The sequence below is a fragment of the Scyliorhinus torazame genome, chromosome 12, assembly GCF_047496885.1.
Source record: "Scyliorhinus torazame isolate Kashiwa2021f chromosome 12, sScyTor2.1, whole genome shotgun sequence".
Taxonomy (NCBI): domain Eukaryota; kingdom Metazoa; phylum Chordata; class Chondrichthyes; order Carcharhiniformes; family Scyliorhinidae; genus Scyliorhinus; species Scyliorhinus torazame.
This window is the reverse complement of record NC_092718.1, coordinates 132000193-132016361: the sequence shown is the minus strand read 5'-3', so window position 1 is coordinate 132016361 and position 16169 is coordinate 132000193. Positions and strand designations below refer to the sequence as shown.

General features: G+C 47.2%; 1 protein-coding gene across 2 annotated transcripts in view; it reads left to right on the top strand.

Annotated features, from left to right (window-relative positions):
• LOC140386607 (tectonic-3-like) overlaps window positions 1-14283 on the top strand; it is an 894865-nt gene extending 880582 nt beyond the window's left edge. For both annotated transcript variants that reach the window (XM_072469084.1, XM_072469083.1), the window contains 2 exons: window positions 4834-4971; window positions 5690-14283. In XM_072469084.1, the coding sequence (XP_072325185.1) occupies window positions 4834-4971; window positions 5690-5911 (360 nt within the window). In that variant the 3' untranslated portion in view covers window positions 5912-14283. The remainder of the gene's footprint in view (window positions 1-4833; window positions 4972-5689) is intronic.
• Window positions 14284-16169: the final 1886 nt, after the last annotated feature.

Here is a 16169-nt window from a genome sequence, read left to right as displayed (position 1 = left end):
GAGGGGCAAAAGATGGATTTGTCTGTTCCCGGAAGAGGTGTAATGGTGGATTTGTCTATTCCTGGGAGAGGGGTAATGATGGTTTTGTCTATTCCTGGGAGAGGGGTAATGATGGATTTGTCTGTTGCGGGAGAGGGGTAATGATGGATTTGTCTATTCCCGGGAGAGGGGTAATGACGGATTTGTCTATTCTCAGGAGTAGGGTAATGACGGATTTGACTATTCCTGGGAGAGGGGTAATGATGGATTTGTCTATTCCGGGTGAAGGATAATGATGGATTTGCCTGTTCCGGCAGGGGGGTAATGATGGATTTGCCTATTCCTGGGAGAGGGGTAATGATGGATTTGTCTATTCCTGGGAGAGGGATAATGATGGGGATGTCTGTTCCTGGAGAGGGGCAATGATGGATTTGCGTATTCCTGGGAGAGGGATAAGGATGGATTTGCCTATTCCAGGAGAGGGATAAGGATGGATTTGTCTATTCCCAGGAGAGCAATAAGGATGGATTTGTCTGTTGCGGGAGAGGGGTAATGATGGATTTGTCTATTCCCTGGAGAGGGGTAATGACGGATTTGTCTATTCTCAGGAGTAGGGTAATGACGGATTTGACTATTCCTGGGAGAGGGGTAATGATGGATTTGTCTATTCCGGGTGAAGGATAATGATGGATTTGTCTATTCCAGCAGAGGGGTAATGATGGATTTGTCTATTCCTGGGAGAGGGATAATGATGGGGTTGTCTGTTCCGGCAGGGGGGTAATGATGGATTTGCCTATTCCTGGGAGAGGGATAAGGATAGATTTGTCTATTCCCAGGAGAGCAATAAGGATGGATTTCATTATTCCGGTCGAGAGTTAATGATAGATTTGTCTATTCCCGGGAGAGGGGTAATGATGGATTTGTCTATTCCTGGGAGAGGGATAATGATGGGGTTGTCTATTCCTGGGAGAGGGGTAATGGTGGATTTGTCTATTCCCGGAAGAGGGGATTGATGGTTTTGTCTATTCCTGGGAGAGGGGTAATGATGGATTTGTCTATTCCTGGGAGGGGGGTAATGATGGATTTGTCTATTCTCAGGAGTAGGGTAATGATGGATTTGTCTATTCCGGGAGTGGGATAATGATGGTGTTGTCTATTCCGGGAGAGGGGCAAAGATGGATTTGTCTGTTCCCGGAAGAGGGGTAATGGTGGATTTGTCTATTCCCGGTTGTGGGGTAATGATGGATTTGTCTATTCCCGGGAGAGGGGTAATGGTGGATTTGTTTATTCCCGGGGGTGGTGCAATGATGGATTTGTCTATTCCCAGGGAGGGGTAATGATGGATTTGTCTATTCCTGTGAGAAGGGTAATGGTGGATTTGTCTATTCCCGGGTGAAGGATAATGATGGATTTATCTGCTCCCGGGAGAGTGGCAATGATAGGTTGTCTATTCCCGGAAGAGGGGTAATGGTGGATTTGTCTATTCCAGGAGAGGGGTAACGATGGATTTGCCTCTTTCAGGAGTGGGGTAATGATGGATTTGTCTATTCCCGGGGGAGGGATAAGGATGGATTTGATTATTCCGGGAGTGGGGTAATGATGTATTGGTCTATTCCTGGGAGAGGAGCAATGATGTGTTTGTCTCTTCCCGGTAGAGGGGTAATTACAGATTTGTCTATTCCCGGTACAGGGGTAATGATGGGGTTGTCTATTCCCGGTAGAGGGGTAATGATGGTTTTATCTGCTTCCAGGAGGGGGGGCAATGATGGATTTGTCTATTCCCGGAAGAGGGGTAATGATGGATTTGTCTATTCTCAGGAGTAGGGTAATGACGGATTTGACTATTCCTGGGAGAGGGGAAATGATGGATTTGTCTGTTCCGGGTGAAGGATAATGATGGATTTGTCTATTCCCGGAAGAGGGGTAATGATGGATTTGTCTATTCTCAGGAGTAGGGTAATGACGGATTTGCCTATTCCTGGGAGAGGGATAATGACGGATTTGCCTATTCCTAGGAGAGGGATAATGATGGGGTTGTCTGTTCCTGGAGTGGGGCAAAGATGGATTTGTCTGTTCCGGGTGAAGGATAATGATGGATTTGTCTATTCCGGGAGAGGGGCAATGATGGATTTGCGTATTCCTGGGAGAGGGATAATGATGGGGTTGTCTGTTCCTGGAGAGGGGCAAAGATGGATTTGTCTGTTCTCGGAAGAGGGGTAATGATGGATTTGTCTATTCCGGGAGTGGGATAATGATGGATTTGTCTATTCCGGGAGTGAGATAATGATGGATTTGTCTATTCCTGGGAGAGGGATAATGATGGATTTGTCTATTCCGGGAGTGGAATAATGATGGATTTGTCTATTCCGGGAGTGGAATAATGATGGATTTGTCTATTCCGGGAGTGGAATAATGATGGATTTGTCTATCCCGGGAGTGGAATAATGATGGATTTGTCTATTCCGGGAGTGGGATAATGATGGATTTGTCTATTCCTGCAGAGGAGTCGTGATGGTTTTGTCTATTTCGGGAGAGGGGTAATGATGGGTTTGTCTATTCCAAGGACAGAGGTGATGATAGTGTGTCTATTCCTGTGGGAGGCATAATGATAGATTTGTCTATTCCCATGGGAGGAGTAATGGTGGGTTTGTCCATTCCAGGAGCCGGGTAATGGGTTTGTCTATTCCTGGGAGAGGGGTAATGATAGTTTGTCTATTCCCGGGGAGTGATAATGATGGATTTGTCTATTCCGGGTGAAGGATAATGATGGATTTGTCGATTAAATTGGATTGGAATTTTTTTATTGTCACGTGTACCGAGATCCAGTAAAAAGTATTTTTCTGCGAGCAGCTCAACAGATCATTAAGTACATGGGAAGAAAAGGAAATAAAAGAAAATACATAATAGGGCAACACAAGATACACAATGTGACTACATAAGCACCGGCATTGGGTGAAGCATACAGGGTGTAGTGTTAATCAGGTCAGCCAATAAGGGGGTCATTGAGGAGTCTGGTAACAGCTGTTTTTGTGTCTGTTCCTGCATGTTCTCAGACTTCTGTATCTCCTGACCGATGGAAGAAGTTGGAAGAGTGAGTAAGCCGGGTGGGAGGGGTCTTTGATTATACTGCCCGCTTTCCCCAGGCAGCGGGAGGCGTAGATGGAGTCATTGGATCGGAGGCAGGTTTGTGTGATAGACTGGGCGGCGTTCACGGCTCTCTGAAGTTTCTTGCGGTCCTGGACCAAACAGTTGCCATACCAGGCTGTGATGCAGCCAGATAGGATGCTTTCTATGGTGCGTCTGTTAAAGTTGGTAAGAGTTAATGTGGACATGTTGAATTTCCTTAGTTTCCTGGGGAAGTATAGGCGCTGTTGTGCTTTCTTGGTGGTAGCATCGACGTGGGTGGACCAGGACAGATTTTTGGAGATGTGCACCCCTAGGAATTTGAAACTGCTAACCATCTCCACCTCAGCCCCTTGATGCTGACAGGGGTGTGTACAGTACTTTGCTTCCTGAAGTCAATGACCAGCTCTTTCATTTTGCTGGCATTGAGGGAGAGATTGTTGTCGCTGCACCACTCCACTAGGTTCTCTATCTCCCTCCTGTATTCTCTCTCCTCGTTATTCGAGATCCGGCCCACTATGGTCGTATCGTCAGCAAACTTGTAGATGGAGTTGGAACCAAATTTTGCCCGCAGTCGTGTGCGTACAGTGGGTAGAGTAGGGGCTAGGTATGCAGCCTCGCGGAGCCCCGGTATTGAGGACTATTGTGGAGGAGATGTTGTTGTTCATTCTTACTGATTGTGGTCTGTGGGGCAGAAAGTTGAGGATCCAGTTGCAGAGGGAGGAGCCAAGTCCCAGGGTTTGGGGGAGGAGTAATGGTGGATTTGTCTATTCCGGGAGAGGGGCAATGATGGATTTCTCTATTCTCGGGAGTAGGATAATGATGGATTTGCCTATTCCCGGGAGAGGGATAATGAAATAAAAAATGAAATGAAAATCGCTTATTGTCACAAGTAGGCTTCAAATGAAGTTACTGTGAAAAGCCCCTAGTTGCCACATTCCGGCGCCTGTTCGGGGAGGCTGGTACGGGAATTGAACCATGCTGCTGGCCTGCCTTGGTCTGCTTTAAAAGCCAGCGATTTAGCCCAGTGAGCTAAACCAGCCCCTTTGATGGATTTGTCTATTCCCGGGAGAGGGATAATGATGGATTTGTCCATTCCTGGCAGAGGGATAATGATAGGTTGGGCCTTTCTAGGCAGAGGGATAATGATAGGTTGGGCCTTTCTAGGCAGAGGGATAATGATAGGTTGGGCCTTTCTAGGCAGAGGGATAATGATAGGTTGGGCCTTTCTAGGCAGAGGGATAATGATAGGTTGGGCCTTTCTAGGCAGAGGGATAATGATAGGTTGGGCCTTTCTAGGCAGAGGGATAATGATAGGTTGGGCCTTTCTAGGCAGAAGGATCCAGAGATTTCTGGTGGAGTGAGACCGATTGTTCCATTGCCAGAGGAGAAAAAAAATAATGGAGCAAATGTCTGCGTGTTCATTGGAGTGAGTTTAACAAGCAGTTCTTGTCTCCCTTTTACAAGGAACTCTGGCATTCACATTGCCCCTCTAACGAGATTTGTAGCTTGAAGGCTTCCTCGTAAAGAGTCTCCTGACAGATAGACTCCCCTCTTATGGCAATGCCCCTGAGGGTCAAAGGACATAGCAGGGGCTGCCATATTTAAAGGAACTGTCAAAGCCAAGACCAAGGCTGCACAGCTCTTTAAGAGTGGCTCTTTGGGGATGGGGTGACCTCCTGTACAGTTCTTTTCTGTGTCAGGTACCAACTCGCTATTTTCCCTTTGCAGAACGTGACCTGTGCGACCAGTTGTGCCCTATCCCTTGAGTTGGAGATGCAGATCCTGTGGGCCAACCTGGGCCCTCTCGCCAATCCCCAAGCGGCAGTGCTCGGTGCCCGTTTTCAGTACCAGAGGCAGGAGATACAGGTATGTTTTTTGGGAGGCCGCTGAGGAAACGTAACCTTGTAAAAATTAATGGCCTGAGCCCAGCCCTCGATAACCGTGTCCGATGCTGGGCATCACACTTTCAAACGCCTCAGTGGAGGCTGAGAGGTCCTCGAATTATGTTGTGTGGAGAAAGCCGAGTTTCCGGATAATCCAGTATGTAAAATGTGAATTCAATCTGGGCGATCTGGTGTGGAATGGGAATGGAATCCGGATGATCCAGTGCGAACGTGGGAGCTTGACTCTGTATCTATCCCCGTTCTGGACCTGTCCTGGGAGTTTTTGTTTGTTCATGGGATGTGGGTGTCACAGGCTGGGCCAGCATTTATTGCCCAACCCTAATTGCCCTTGAGGGTCAACCACATTGCTGTGGGGCTGCAGTCACATGTCGTCCAGACCAGGTAAAGATGACATAAGTGAAACAGGTGGGTTTTTACTTCAATCGACAATGGTTTTATGGTCATCATTCGACTTTTTATTCCAGATTTTTATTGAGTTCAAATGTCACCATCTGCAGTGGCGAGATTTGAAGCTGTGCATTACTCTCGGTCTCTAATTTACTAATCCCGTGACAATACCACTGCTGGGGACAGTGTAGAGGAAGTTTTACTCTCTAATCCCATGCTGTACCTGTCCTGGGAATGTTTGGTGTACGATTGGCACTGTATATGAGTTAATCTTTGGATTTTTTATTTTTAAGTGTTCAACTGGTAGAGCATCTTTGCAAACCTCCGTCACATTCATCGAGACCACCCGATACCCACCGGCGCCCAGAGATCAACCGGCTATTGACCAGAAGCTGCCCTTTGATTTTTTCTATCCCTTCAAAGTCATCAACAGTGGAGCTGGATCAATGTTTGCAGGATCGATGCTGGGTAGTGTCTGCACTGTCCTTCTGACTGGTTTGCTGAGTCACCGATGAATGTCCACCACTCAATTCTTCAGAATATTGAGCCAGTTTCAATACGGTGGGAGCAAGATTTTAAAAAGAATGTTGGCACTGGATTAAGACAGGAGCTCTCGCTGTCTCTGCACTGGGGTTAATGGAGTAGCTCTCGCTGTCTCTGCACTGGGATTAGGGGAGTAGCTCTCACTGTCTCTGCACTGGGGTTAAAGGAGTATCTCTCGCTGTCTCTGCACTGGTATGAGGGGAGTAGCTCTCACTGTCTCTGCACTGGGATTAATGGGATTAGGGGAGTAGCTCTCACTGTCTCTGCACTGGGATTAAAGGAGTGTCTCTCACTGTCTCTGCACTGGGATTAGGGGAGTATCTCTCACTGTCTCTGCATTGGGATTAGGGGAGCAGCTCTCACTGTCTCTGCACTGGGATTCGGGGAGTAGCTCTCACTGTCACTGCACTGAGATTAGGAAGTAGCTCTCACTGTTTCTGCACTGGGATTAAAGGAGCATCTCTCACTGTGTCCACATGGGGATTAGCAGAATTGTTCTCGCTGTGTCTCTGCACTGGAATACAGGAATAGCTCTTGCTGTGTCTCTGCTGGTATTAGCGGAGTAGCTCTCACTGTCTCTGCACTGGGATTAGGGGAGCAGCTCTCGCTGTCTCTGTACTGGGATGGGAGTAGCTCTCACTGTCTCTGCACTGGGATTAGGGGAGTAGCTCTCACTGTCTCTGCACTGGGATTAGGGGGGTAGCTCTCACTGTCTCTGCACTGGGATTAGAACATAAGAACTAGGAGCAGGAGTAGGCCATCTGGCCCCTCGAGCCCTCTACCATTCAATGAGATCATGGCTGATCTTTTGTGGACTCAGCTCCACTTTCCGGCCCGAACACCATAACCCTTAATCCCTTTATTCTTCAAAAAACTATCTGTCTTTATCTTAAAAACATTTAATGAAGGAGCCGCTACTGCTTCACTGGGCAAGGAATGCCATAGATTCACAACCCTTTGGGTGAAGAAGTTCCTCCTAAACTCAGTCCTAAATCTACTTCCCCTTATTTTGAGGCTATGCCCCCTAGTTCTGCTTTCACCCGCCAGTGGAAACAACCTGCCCGCATCTATTCCCTTCATCATCTTATATGTTTCTATAAGATCCCCCCTCATCCTTCTAAATTCCAACGAGTACAGTCCCAGTCTACTCAACCTCTCCTCGTAATCCAACACCTTCAACTCTGGGGTTAACCTAGTGAATCTCCTCTGCACACCCTCCAGTACCAGTACGTCCTTTCTCAAGTAAGGAGACCAAAACTGAACACAATACTCCAGGTGTGGCCTCACTAACACCTTATACAATTGCAGCATAACCTCCCTAGTCTTAAACTCCATCCTTCTAGCAATGAAGGACAAAATTCCATTTGCCTTCTTAATCACCTGTTGCACCTGTAAACCAACTTTTTGCAACTCATGCACTAGCACACCCAGGTCTCTCTGCACAGCAACATGTTTTAATATTTTATCATTTAAATAATCCCTTTTGCTGTTATTCCTACCAAAATGGATAACCTCACATTTGTCAACATTGTATTCCATCTGCCAGACCCTAGCCCATTCACTTAGCCTATCCAAATCCCTCTGCAGAATTCCAGTATCCTCTGCACTTTTTGCTTTACCACTTATCTTAGTGTCGTCTGCAAACGTGGACACATTGCCCTTGGTCCCCAACTCCAAATCATCTATGTAAATTGTGAACAGTTGTGGGCTCAACACTGATCCCTGAGGGACACCACTAGCTACTGATTGCCAACCAGAGAAACACCCATTAATCCCCACTCTTTGCTTTCTATTAATTAACCAATCCTCTATCCATGCTACTACTTTCCCCTTAATGCCATGCATCTTTATCTTATGCAACAACCTTTTGTGTGGCACCTTGTCAAAGGCTTTCTGGAAATCCAGATATACCACATCCATTGGCTCCCCGTTATCTACCGCACTGTTAATGTCCTCAAAAAATTCCACTAAATTAGTTAGGCACGACCTGCCCTTTATGAACCCATACTGCGTCTGCCCAATGGGACAATTTCCATCCAGATGCCTCGCTATTTCTTCCTTGATGATAGATTCCAGCATCTTCCCTACTACTGAAGTTTAGCTCACTGGCCTATAATTACCCGCTTTCTGCCTACCTCCTTTTTTAAACAGTGGTGTCACGTTTGCTAATTTCCAATCCGCCGGGACCACCCCAGTCTAGTGAATTTTGGTAAATTATCACTAGTGCATTTGCAATTGCCCTAGCCATCTCTTTTAACACTCTGGGATGCATTCCATCAGGGCCAGGAGACTTGTCTACCTTTAGCCCCATGAGCTTGCCCATCACTAACTCCTTGGTGATAACAATCCTCTCAAGGTCCTCACCTGTCATAGCCTCATTTCCATCAGTCACTGGCATGTTATTTGTGTCTTCCACTGTGAAGACCAACCCAAAAAACCTGTTCAGTTCCTCAGCCATTTCCTCATCTCCCATTATTAAATCTCCCTTCTCATCCTCTAAAGGACCAATATTTACCTTAGCCACTCTTTTTTTGTTTTATATATTTGTAGAAACTTTTACTATCTGTTTTAATATTCTGAGCAAGTGTACTCTCATAGTCTATCTTACTCTTCTTTATAGCTTTTATAGTAGCTTTCTGTTGCCCCCTAAAGATTTCCCAGTCCTCTAGTCTCCCACTGATCTTTGCTACTTTGTATGATTTTTCCTTCAATTTGATACTCTCCCTTATTTCCTTAGATATCCACGGTCGATTTTCCCTCTTTTTACCGTCCTTCCTTTTTGTTGGTATAAACCTTTGCTGAGCACGGTGAAAAATCGCTTGGAAGATTCTCCACTGTTCCTCAACTGTTTCACCATAAAGTCTTTGCTCCCAGTCTACCTTAGCTAGTTCTTCCCTCATCCCATTGGAATCTCCTTTGTTTAAGCACATTAGGGGTGTAGCTCATTAGGGGAGTAGCTCTCGCTGTCTGCACTGGGATTAGGGGAGTCGCTCTCACTGTCTCTGAGCTGGGATTAGGAGAGTAGCTCTCACTGTCTGCACTGGGATTGGGGGAGTTGCTCTCTCTGTCTGTAGAAGCCAGGTATTTTGAATACAACTAGTATAGGTAAAAGATAGCTGTTTAAGCATAAATATTAAGCCCCAGTTTTAAATACCCATTTAAAAATGAGAATTTCAGCACCCATAACCTCAGGTCATCTCAAAACATATAGCTTCAATAGATACATGAAACAGCATAATTCCATCATAGATTAAAACAGCACAGTTGCAAAATAATTTGACAATATGCTTGTGCTGCTGTCAAGGACAAGGGCTGAATTCCATGGCACCGAGGTGGCAGGAGTCCAGTGCAGTTTGTAGAGCATTGAATCAAATATATATTTGATTCCAGCTTTCTCGACATGAAGTCTCCATTGTTACATTAGCCAAGCTATCTTAAAACCTGTTTATTGCCGGTAAAGATAAAGCAGAATATCTCATTCCTTAACACAGACAAGTATGCAGATACGCAACATTTAAAGCTAATGTTGCACATTGAAGATGGACGGCTTGCGGTCAAATCAAATGTGTTTGAGTCTAACCCAAACCAATTAGGATTATATTGGGGTGTGATTAGATGATTTAAGACAGATATGAAAGTGTATAACTGAAAAGTTTCCCCCCGCCATTTGCGTCTGTCGGTCTGTTAGTCTGTTTAGTCAATCTGTCTTTGTAGTGATGTAGTGTTTTTGACTTTGAGTTTGAGTTTAGTTTTAGTTTAGCTCTCTCTCTCTCTCTTTTTCATGTTTCATTTCCAGACTTTGACCTTTTAAAAAGTTACTTTCGAGCTGTCTGCCGAAGCAAAAAAATAATGTCTTTGATTCTTCTGAAAGCTTCAAATTGTATACGAATTTCCTTTTAAATGACTTTCAAATTGTAATCAATAGAAGAAAAATAAAACAATTCTTATTGGCACCTGAGAAATTTTAACTGCAATTTTCTACTGAGTCCCAGTATTCGCAAAGTGCTACTGGTAACCGAATAGTAGGAATACTATAAATTATTTCAACTTAACACAGTCAAATAATAGTAGGAATCTAACAACTTGGCGTAGTCCAAAAATATTATAGGATTCTTTCAACTTGTCATAGTTCGGCAGGATAAGATCCTTCAACTAAGATTCCAACACTGTCTCTGCACTGGAATTATTGGAGTAGCTCTCACTGTCTCCGCACTGGGATTAGGGGAGTAGCTCTCACGGTCTCTTCACTGGGATTAGCAGAGTAGCTCTCACTGTCTCTGCACGGAGATTAGGGGAGTAGCTCTCACTGTCTCTGCACTGGGATTAGAGTAGCTCTCACTATCTCTGCACTGGGATTAGGGGAGCAGCTCTCACTGTCTCTGCACGGAGATTAGGGGAGTAGCTCTCACTGTCTCTGCACTGGGATTAGAGGAGTAGCTCTCACTGTCTCTGCACTGGGATTAGGGGAGCAGCTCTCACTGTCTCTGCACTGGGATTAAAGGAGTATCTCTCACTGTCTCTGCACTGGGATTAGGGGAGTAGCTCTCACTGTCTGCACTGGGATTAGGGGAGTAGCTCTCACTGTCTTTGCACTGGGATTATTGGAGTAGCTCTCACTGTCTCTGTACAGGGATTAGGGGAGTCGCTCTCACTGTCTCTGCACAGGGATTAGGGGAGCAGCTCTCACTGTCTCTGCACAGGGATTAGGGGAGTCGCTCTCACTTTCTCTGCACAGGGATTAGGGGAGCAGCTCTCACTGTCTCTGCACTGGGATTAAAGGAGTATCTCTCACTGTCTCTGCAATGGGATTGGGGGAGTAGCTCTCACTGTCTGCACTGGGATTAGGGGAGTGGCTGTCAATGTCTGCACTGGTATGAGGGGAGTATCTCTGCACTGGGATTAGGGGAGTAGTTCTCACTGTCTCTGCACTGGGATTAGGGGAGTGGCTCTCTGTCTGCACTGGTATGAGGGGAGCAGCTCTCATTGTGTCCACAGAGGGATTAGCAGTATTGCTCTCACTGTGTCTGCACTGGAATACAGGAATAGCTCTTGCTGTGTCTGCACTGGGATTATTGAAGTAGCTCTCACTGTCTCTACACTGGGATTAGGGGAGTCGCTCTCACTGTCTCTGTACAGGGATTAGGGGAGCAGCTCTCACTGACTCTGCACTGGGATTAAAGGAGTATCTCGCACTGGGATTAAAGGAGTATCTCTCACTGGCTGCACTGGGATTAAAGGAATATCTCTCTCTGGCTGCACTGGGATTAAAGGAATATCTCTCACTGTCTCTGCACTGGGATTAGGGGAGTGGCTCTCACTCTGCACTGGCATGAGGGGAGTATCTCTCACTGTCTGCACTGGGATTAGGTGAGTGGCTCTCACTGTCTGCACTGGTATGAGGGGAGTATCTTCGTCTGCACTGGGATTAGGGGAGTAGCTCTCACTGTCTCTGCACTGGGATTAGGGGAGTGTCTCTCACTGTCTTTGCACTGGGATTAGGGGAGTAGCTCTCACTGTCTCTGCACTGGGATTAGGTGAGTCGCTCTGTCTCTGCACAGGGATTAGGGGAGTAGCTCTCACTGTGTCTGGACTGGGATTAGGAGAGTAGCTCTCACTGTCTCTGCACTGGGATTAGGGGAGTAGCTCTCACTGTCTCTGCACTGGGATTAACGGAGTAGCTCTCACTGTCTCTGCACTGGGATTGGGGGAGTAACTCTCGCTGTCTGCACTGGGATTGGGGGAGTAGCTCTCACTCTCTGCACTGGGATTAACGGAATAGCTCTCAGTCTCTGCACTGGGATTAGTGGAGTATCTCTCACTGTGTCCACAGAGGGATTAGCAGAATTGCTCTCACTGTGTCTCTGCACTGGAATACAGGAATAGCTCTTGCTGTGTCTCTGCTGGGATTAGGGGAGTACCTCTCATTGTCTCTGCACTGGGATTAGGGGAGCAGCTCTCAGTGTCTGCACTGGGATTGGGGGAGTAGCTCTCACTGTCTCTGCACTGGGATTAAAGGAGTATCTCTCACTGTGTCCACAGAGGGATTATCAGAATAGCTCTCACTGTGTCTCTGCACTGGAATACAGGAATAACTCTTGCTGTGTCTCTGCTGGGATTAGGGGAGTAGCTCTCACTGTCTCTGCACTGGGATTAAGACAGGAACAGTCACTCTCTGCACTGGGATGGGAGTAGTTCTCACTGTCTTTGTACTGGGATTAGGGGAGTAGCTCTCACTGTCTGCGCTGGTATTAGCGGAGTAGCTCTCACTGTCTCTCTGCACTGGGATTAGGGGAGTAGCTCTCACTGTCTCTGCACTGGGATTAAGACAGGAACACTCACTCTCTGCACTGGGATGGGAGTAGTTCTCACTGTCTTTGAACTGGGATTAGGGGAGTAGCTCTCACTGTCTGCGCTGGTATTAGCGGAGTAACTCTCACTGTCTCTGCACTGGGATTAGGGGAGTAGCTCTCACTGTCTGCACTGGGATTAGGGGAGTAGCTCTCACTGTGTGCACTGGGATTAGGGGAGTAGCTCTCACTGTCTGCACTGGGATTAGGGGAGTAGCTCTCACTGTCTTTGCCCTGGGATTATTGGAGTAGCTCTCACTGTCTCTGTACTGGGATTAGGGGAGTCGCTCTCACTGTCTCCGCACTGGGATTAGGGGAGTAGCTCTCACTGTCTCTGCACTGGGATTAGGGAAGTAGCTCTCACGGTCTCTTCACTGGGATTAGCAGAGTAGCTCTCACTGTGTCCACAGAGGGATTAGCAGTATTGCTCTCACTGTGTCTGCACTGGAATACAGGAATAGCTCTTACTGTGTCTGCACTGGGATTATTGAAGTAGCTCTCACTGTCTCTACACTGGGATTAGGGGAGTCACTCTCACTGTCTCTGTACAGGGATTAGGGGAGCAGCTCTCACTGACTCTGCACTGGGATTAAAGGAGTATCTCTCACTGGCTGCACTGGGATTAGGGGAGCAGCTCTCACTGTCTGCACTGGGATTAGAGGAGTGGCTCTCACTCTGCACTGGTATGAGGGGAGTATCTCTCACTGTCTGCACTGGGATTAGGTGAGTGGCTCTCACTGTCTGCACTGGTATGAGGGGAGTATCTCCGTCTGCACTGGGATTAGGGGAGTAGCTCTCACTGTCTCTGCACTGGGATTAGGGGAGTGTCTCTCACTGTCTTTGCACTGCGATTAGGGGAGTCACTCTCACTGTCTCTGCACAGGGATTAGGGGAGTCGCTCTGTCGCTGCACAGGGATTAGGGGAGTAGCTCTCACTGTGTCTGGACTGGGATTAGGGGAGTAGCTCTCACTGTCTCTGCACTGGGATTGGGGGAGTAACTCTCACTGTCTCTGCACTGGGATTAGGGGAGTAGCTCTCACTGTCTCTGCACTGGGATTAACGGAGTAGCTCTCACTGTCTCTGCACTGGGATTAACGGAGTAGCTCTCACTGTGTCCACAGAGGGATTAGCAGAATTGCTCTCACTGTGTCTCTGCACTGGAATACAGGAATAGCTCTTGCTGTGTCTCTGCTGGGATTAGGGGAGTACCTCTCATTGTCTCTGCACTGGGATTAGGGGAGCAGCTCTCAGTGTCTGCACTGGGATTGGGGGAGTAGCTCTCACTGTCTCTGCACTGGGATTAAAGGAGTATCTCTCACTGTGTCCACAGAGGGATTAGCAGAATTGCCCTCACTGTGTCTCTGCACTGGAATACAGGAATAACTCTTGCTGTGTCTCTGCTGGGATTAGGGGAGTAGCTCTCACTGTCTCTGCACTGGGATTAAGACAGGAACACTCACTCTCTGCACTGGGATGGGAGTAGTTCTCACTGTCTTTGTACTGGGATTAGGGGAGTAGCTCTCACTGTCTGCGCTGGTATTAGCGGAGTAGCTCTCACTGTCTCTCTGCACTGGGATTAGGGGAGTAGCTCTCACTGTCTCTGCACTGAGATTAGGAAGTAGCTCTCACTGTCTCTCTGCACTGGGATTAAAGGAGTATCTCTCACTCTCTCTCTGCACTGGGACTTTGCTGTTGCTCCATCACCTCTTTACTAATGGACACTCTCTTTGCTGGTGTCTTTAGGGACTTTGCACCTTCACGTCCCAGGCAGAATCCTCATTATTCTCTGGGGACCAAGTTTCACTCCCATTGGCACTTCCTTTTGGGCAAGGCGATCACCAGATGAACCCTCCATGGTATCCATGTGTCAAGTGGATCTCCGTTTTACGGATTAACCAGTCCAGCTGACACTCCCCCTGTAGCTCAGTACGAGTGTGTAATTTTTCTACTTGTCCACATTGGAATCTCTGTAAATAAATGTGATTCTTTGATCGTACGGTTGACAGCTACCGTCTGTGTTTTTGTCGAAGGCGCTGTTTCAGGGGGAATGCTGCACTCACTCCAGTGAGCCTCGGCTTCACCTTGTGACAGGAAACAGACATCAAATATTTTAAAGGCAGAGCTGCATAGATTCTTGATCAGCAAGGCGGGCTGGGGGGGTAAAAGGTTATCGTGAATTGGCAGGTTGAGGTTACAGTCAGGTCAGCCATGATACTAACTGGCAGAGCAAGGTCCAAGTGGCCTCCTGCTCCAAAGCCAGATGTCCATACAGTGGAAGGCTGCAGCCCCAGCAGTTTCAGACAGTGTGAATACACGTGCATTATGCCTCTCTGCTTCCCACTAACCCACTGTTTGTTTATGTCAATGAGTGGCCTCCAATTGCATGTCCTGGATATTCTGACAAAGCTTTGTACAGAATACACTTCAACATTGTGTTACTTAGCTTCCCTCCAAAAAAACGTTGAATGCTTAGGCATGACGTTAACCTTTACAAAACTATACTCATCATCTCCGTATTGACTAAGTGTCCATAACAACTCTGTCCTTACTAATAGGCATGATGTGGAGATGCTGGCGTTGCACAGTAAGAAGTCTTACAACACCAGGTTTGTTTCGATGTCACTAGCTTTTCATTCACCTGAGGAAGGAGCAGCGCTCCGAAAGCTAGTGTTTGAAACAAACCTGTTGGACTTTAACCTGGTGTTGTAAGACTTCTTACTTTCTAGTAATTGCCAAGAGCTGTTGTCAGTCAAATAGTTTGTAATCTCCCAATTTCTCTGTCTACTCTTCTTAACTGGCAGATAGGCATCACCAGCAACGCCAGCATTGATTGCCAATTAGATTTAGGAGGCTGTGGTGAGCTGCCATCCCCAGAACGGGATAACTTCCAAGGCCACTTCAGCGGGAAGCTAAGAGTCAACTGCAATTGCGTTAAAAAGGTTTGGACTGTGCTGATGTCTTACAGCAGAGGACGTCAAGGCACTGCTATTGTTAAGACCGTGTAGTGGTCGGCATTGGCAGTGGGGAGGAAACTCACGCACAGGCTCGCAGGCATCTTCCATTCATTAATGCCCCTAGTGACGGGCCTGAGTACCACATTCCCAGAAGGGCCTTCCAGAAGAGGCAGAACTCCTCCACAACGTGGCCCGCACGTCTGGTGCCTCAGTGACCACCCCCCCCAGTCGTGGCATAAGGGCCTTGTGACTGCCCAGTTCAGCCGGATGACTTTTCAGCTGGCCACAGCCATAAGCACATACACTCCTGTACCAATCTTAAAAGATCTTATGGATATGCAACGGAATTAATCCTGACGTGTGAGGTGATACATTTTGGAAGGACCGACAAGGCAAGGGGGATGCACAATGAATGTTGGGACGCTAGGGGTGCAGAGGGCCAATGGGTGCATGTCCAGAGATCCCAGAACGCAGCAGGACAGATCGATTAGGTGGTGAAGAAGATTTCTGGGACATTTGCCTTTATTAACCAAGGCATAGAATAGAAGAGCAGGGAGGTTATGATGGAGCTGTGTAAAACGCTGGTTAGGCCCAGCTGGAGTACTGTGTTTTCTGGTTGCCACACTATAGGAAGGATGTGATTGCATGAGAGGCTGCAGAGGAGATTCCCCAGGATATTGCCTGACTGGAGTGTTTCAGCTATGAAGAGAGGCTCGACAGGCTGCTATTGTTTTCCCTGGTGCAGAGAAGGCCGAGAGGGACCTAATTGCGGTGTACAAAATTATGAAGGACATTGATAGGAAGGAATTTCCCCATAGTAGTGGGCTCAATAACCAGGGGGAATAGATTTAAGGGGTGGATTATGGGGGATTTGAGGAAAATCTATTCACCCAGAGGCTTGTTGGAATCTGGAACTTGCTGCCTGAAA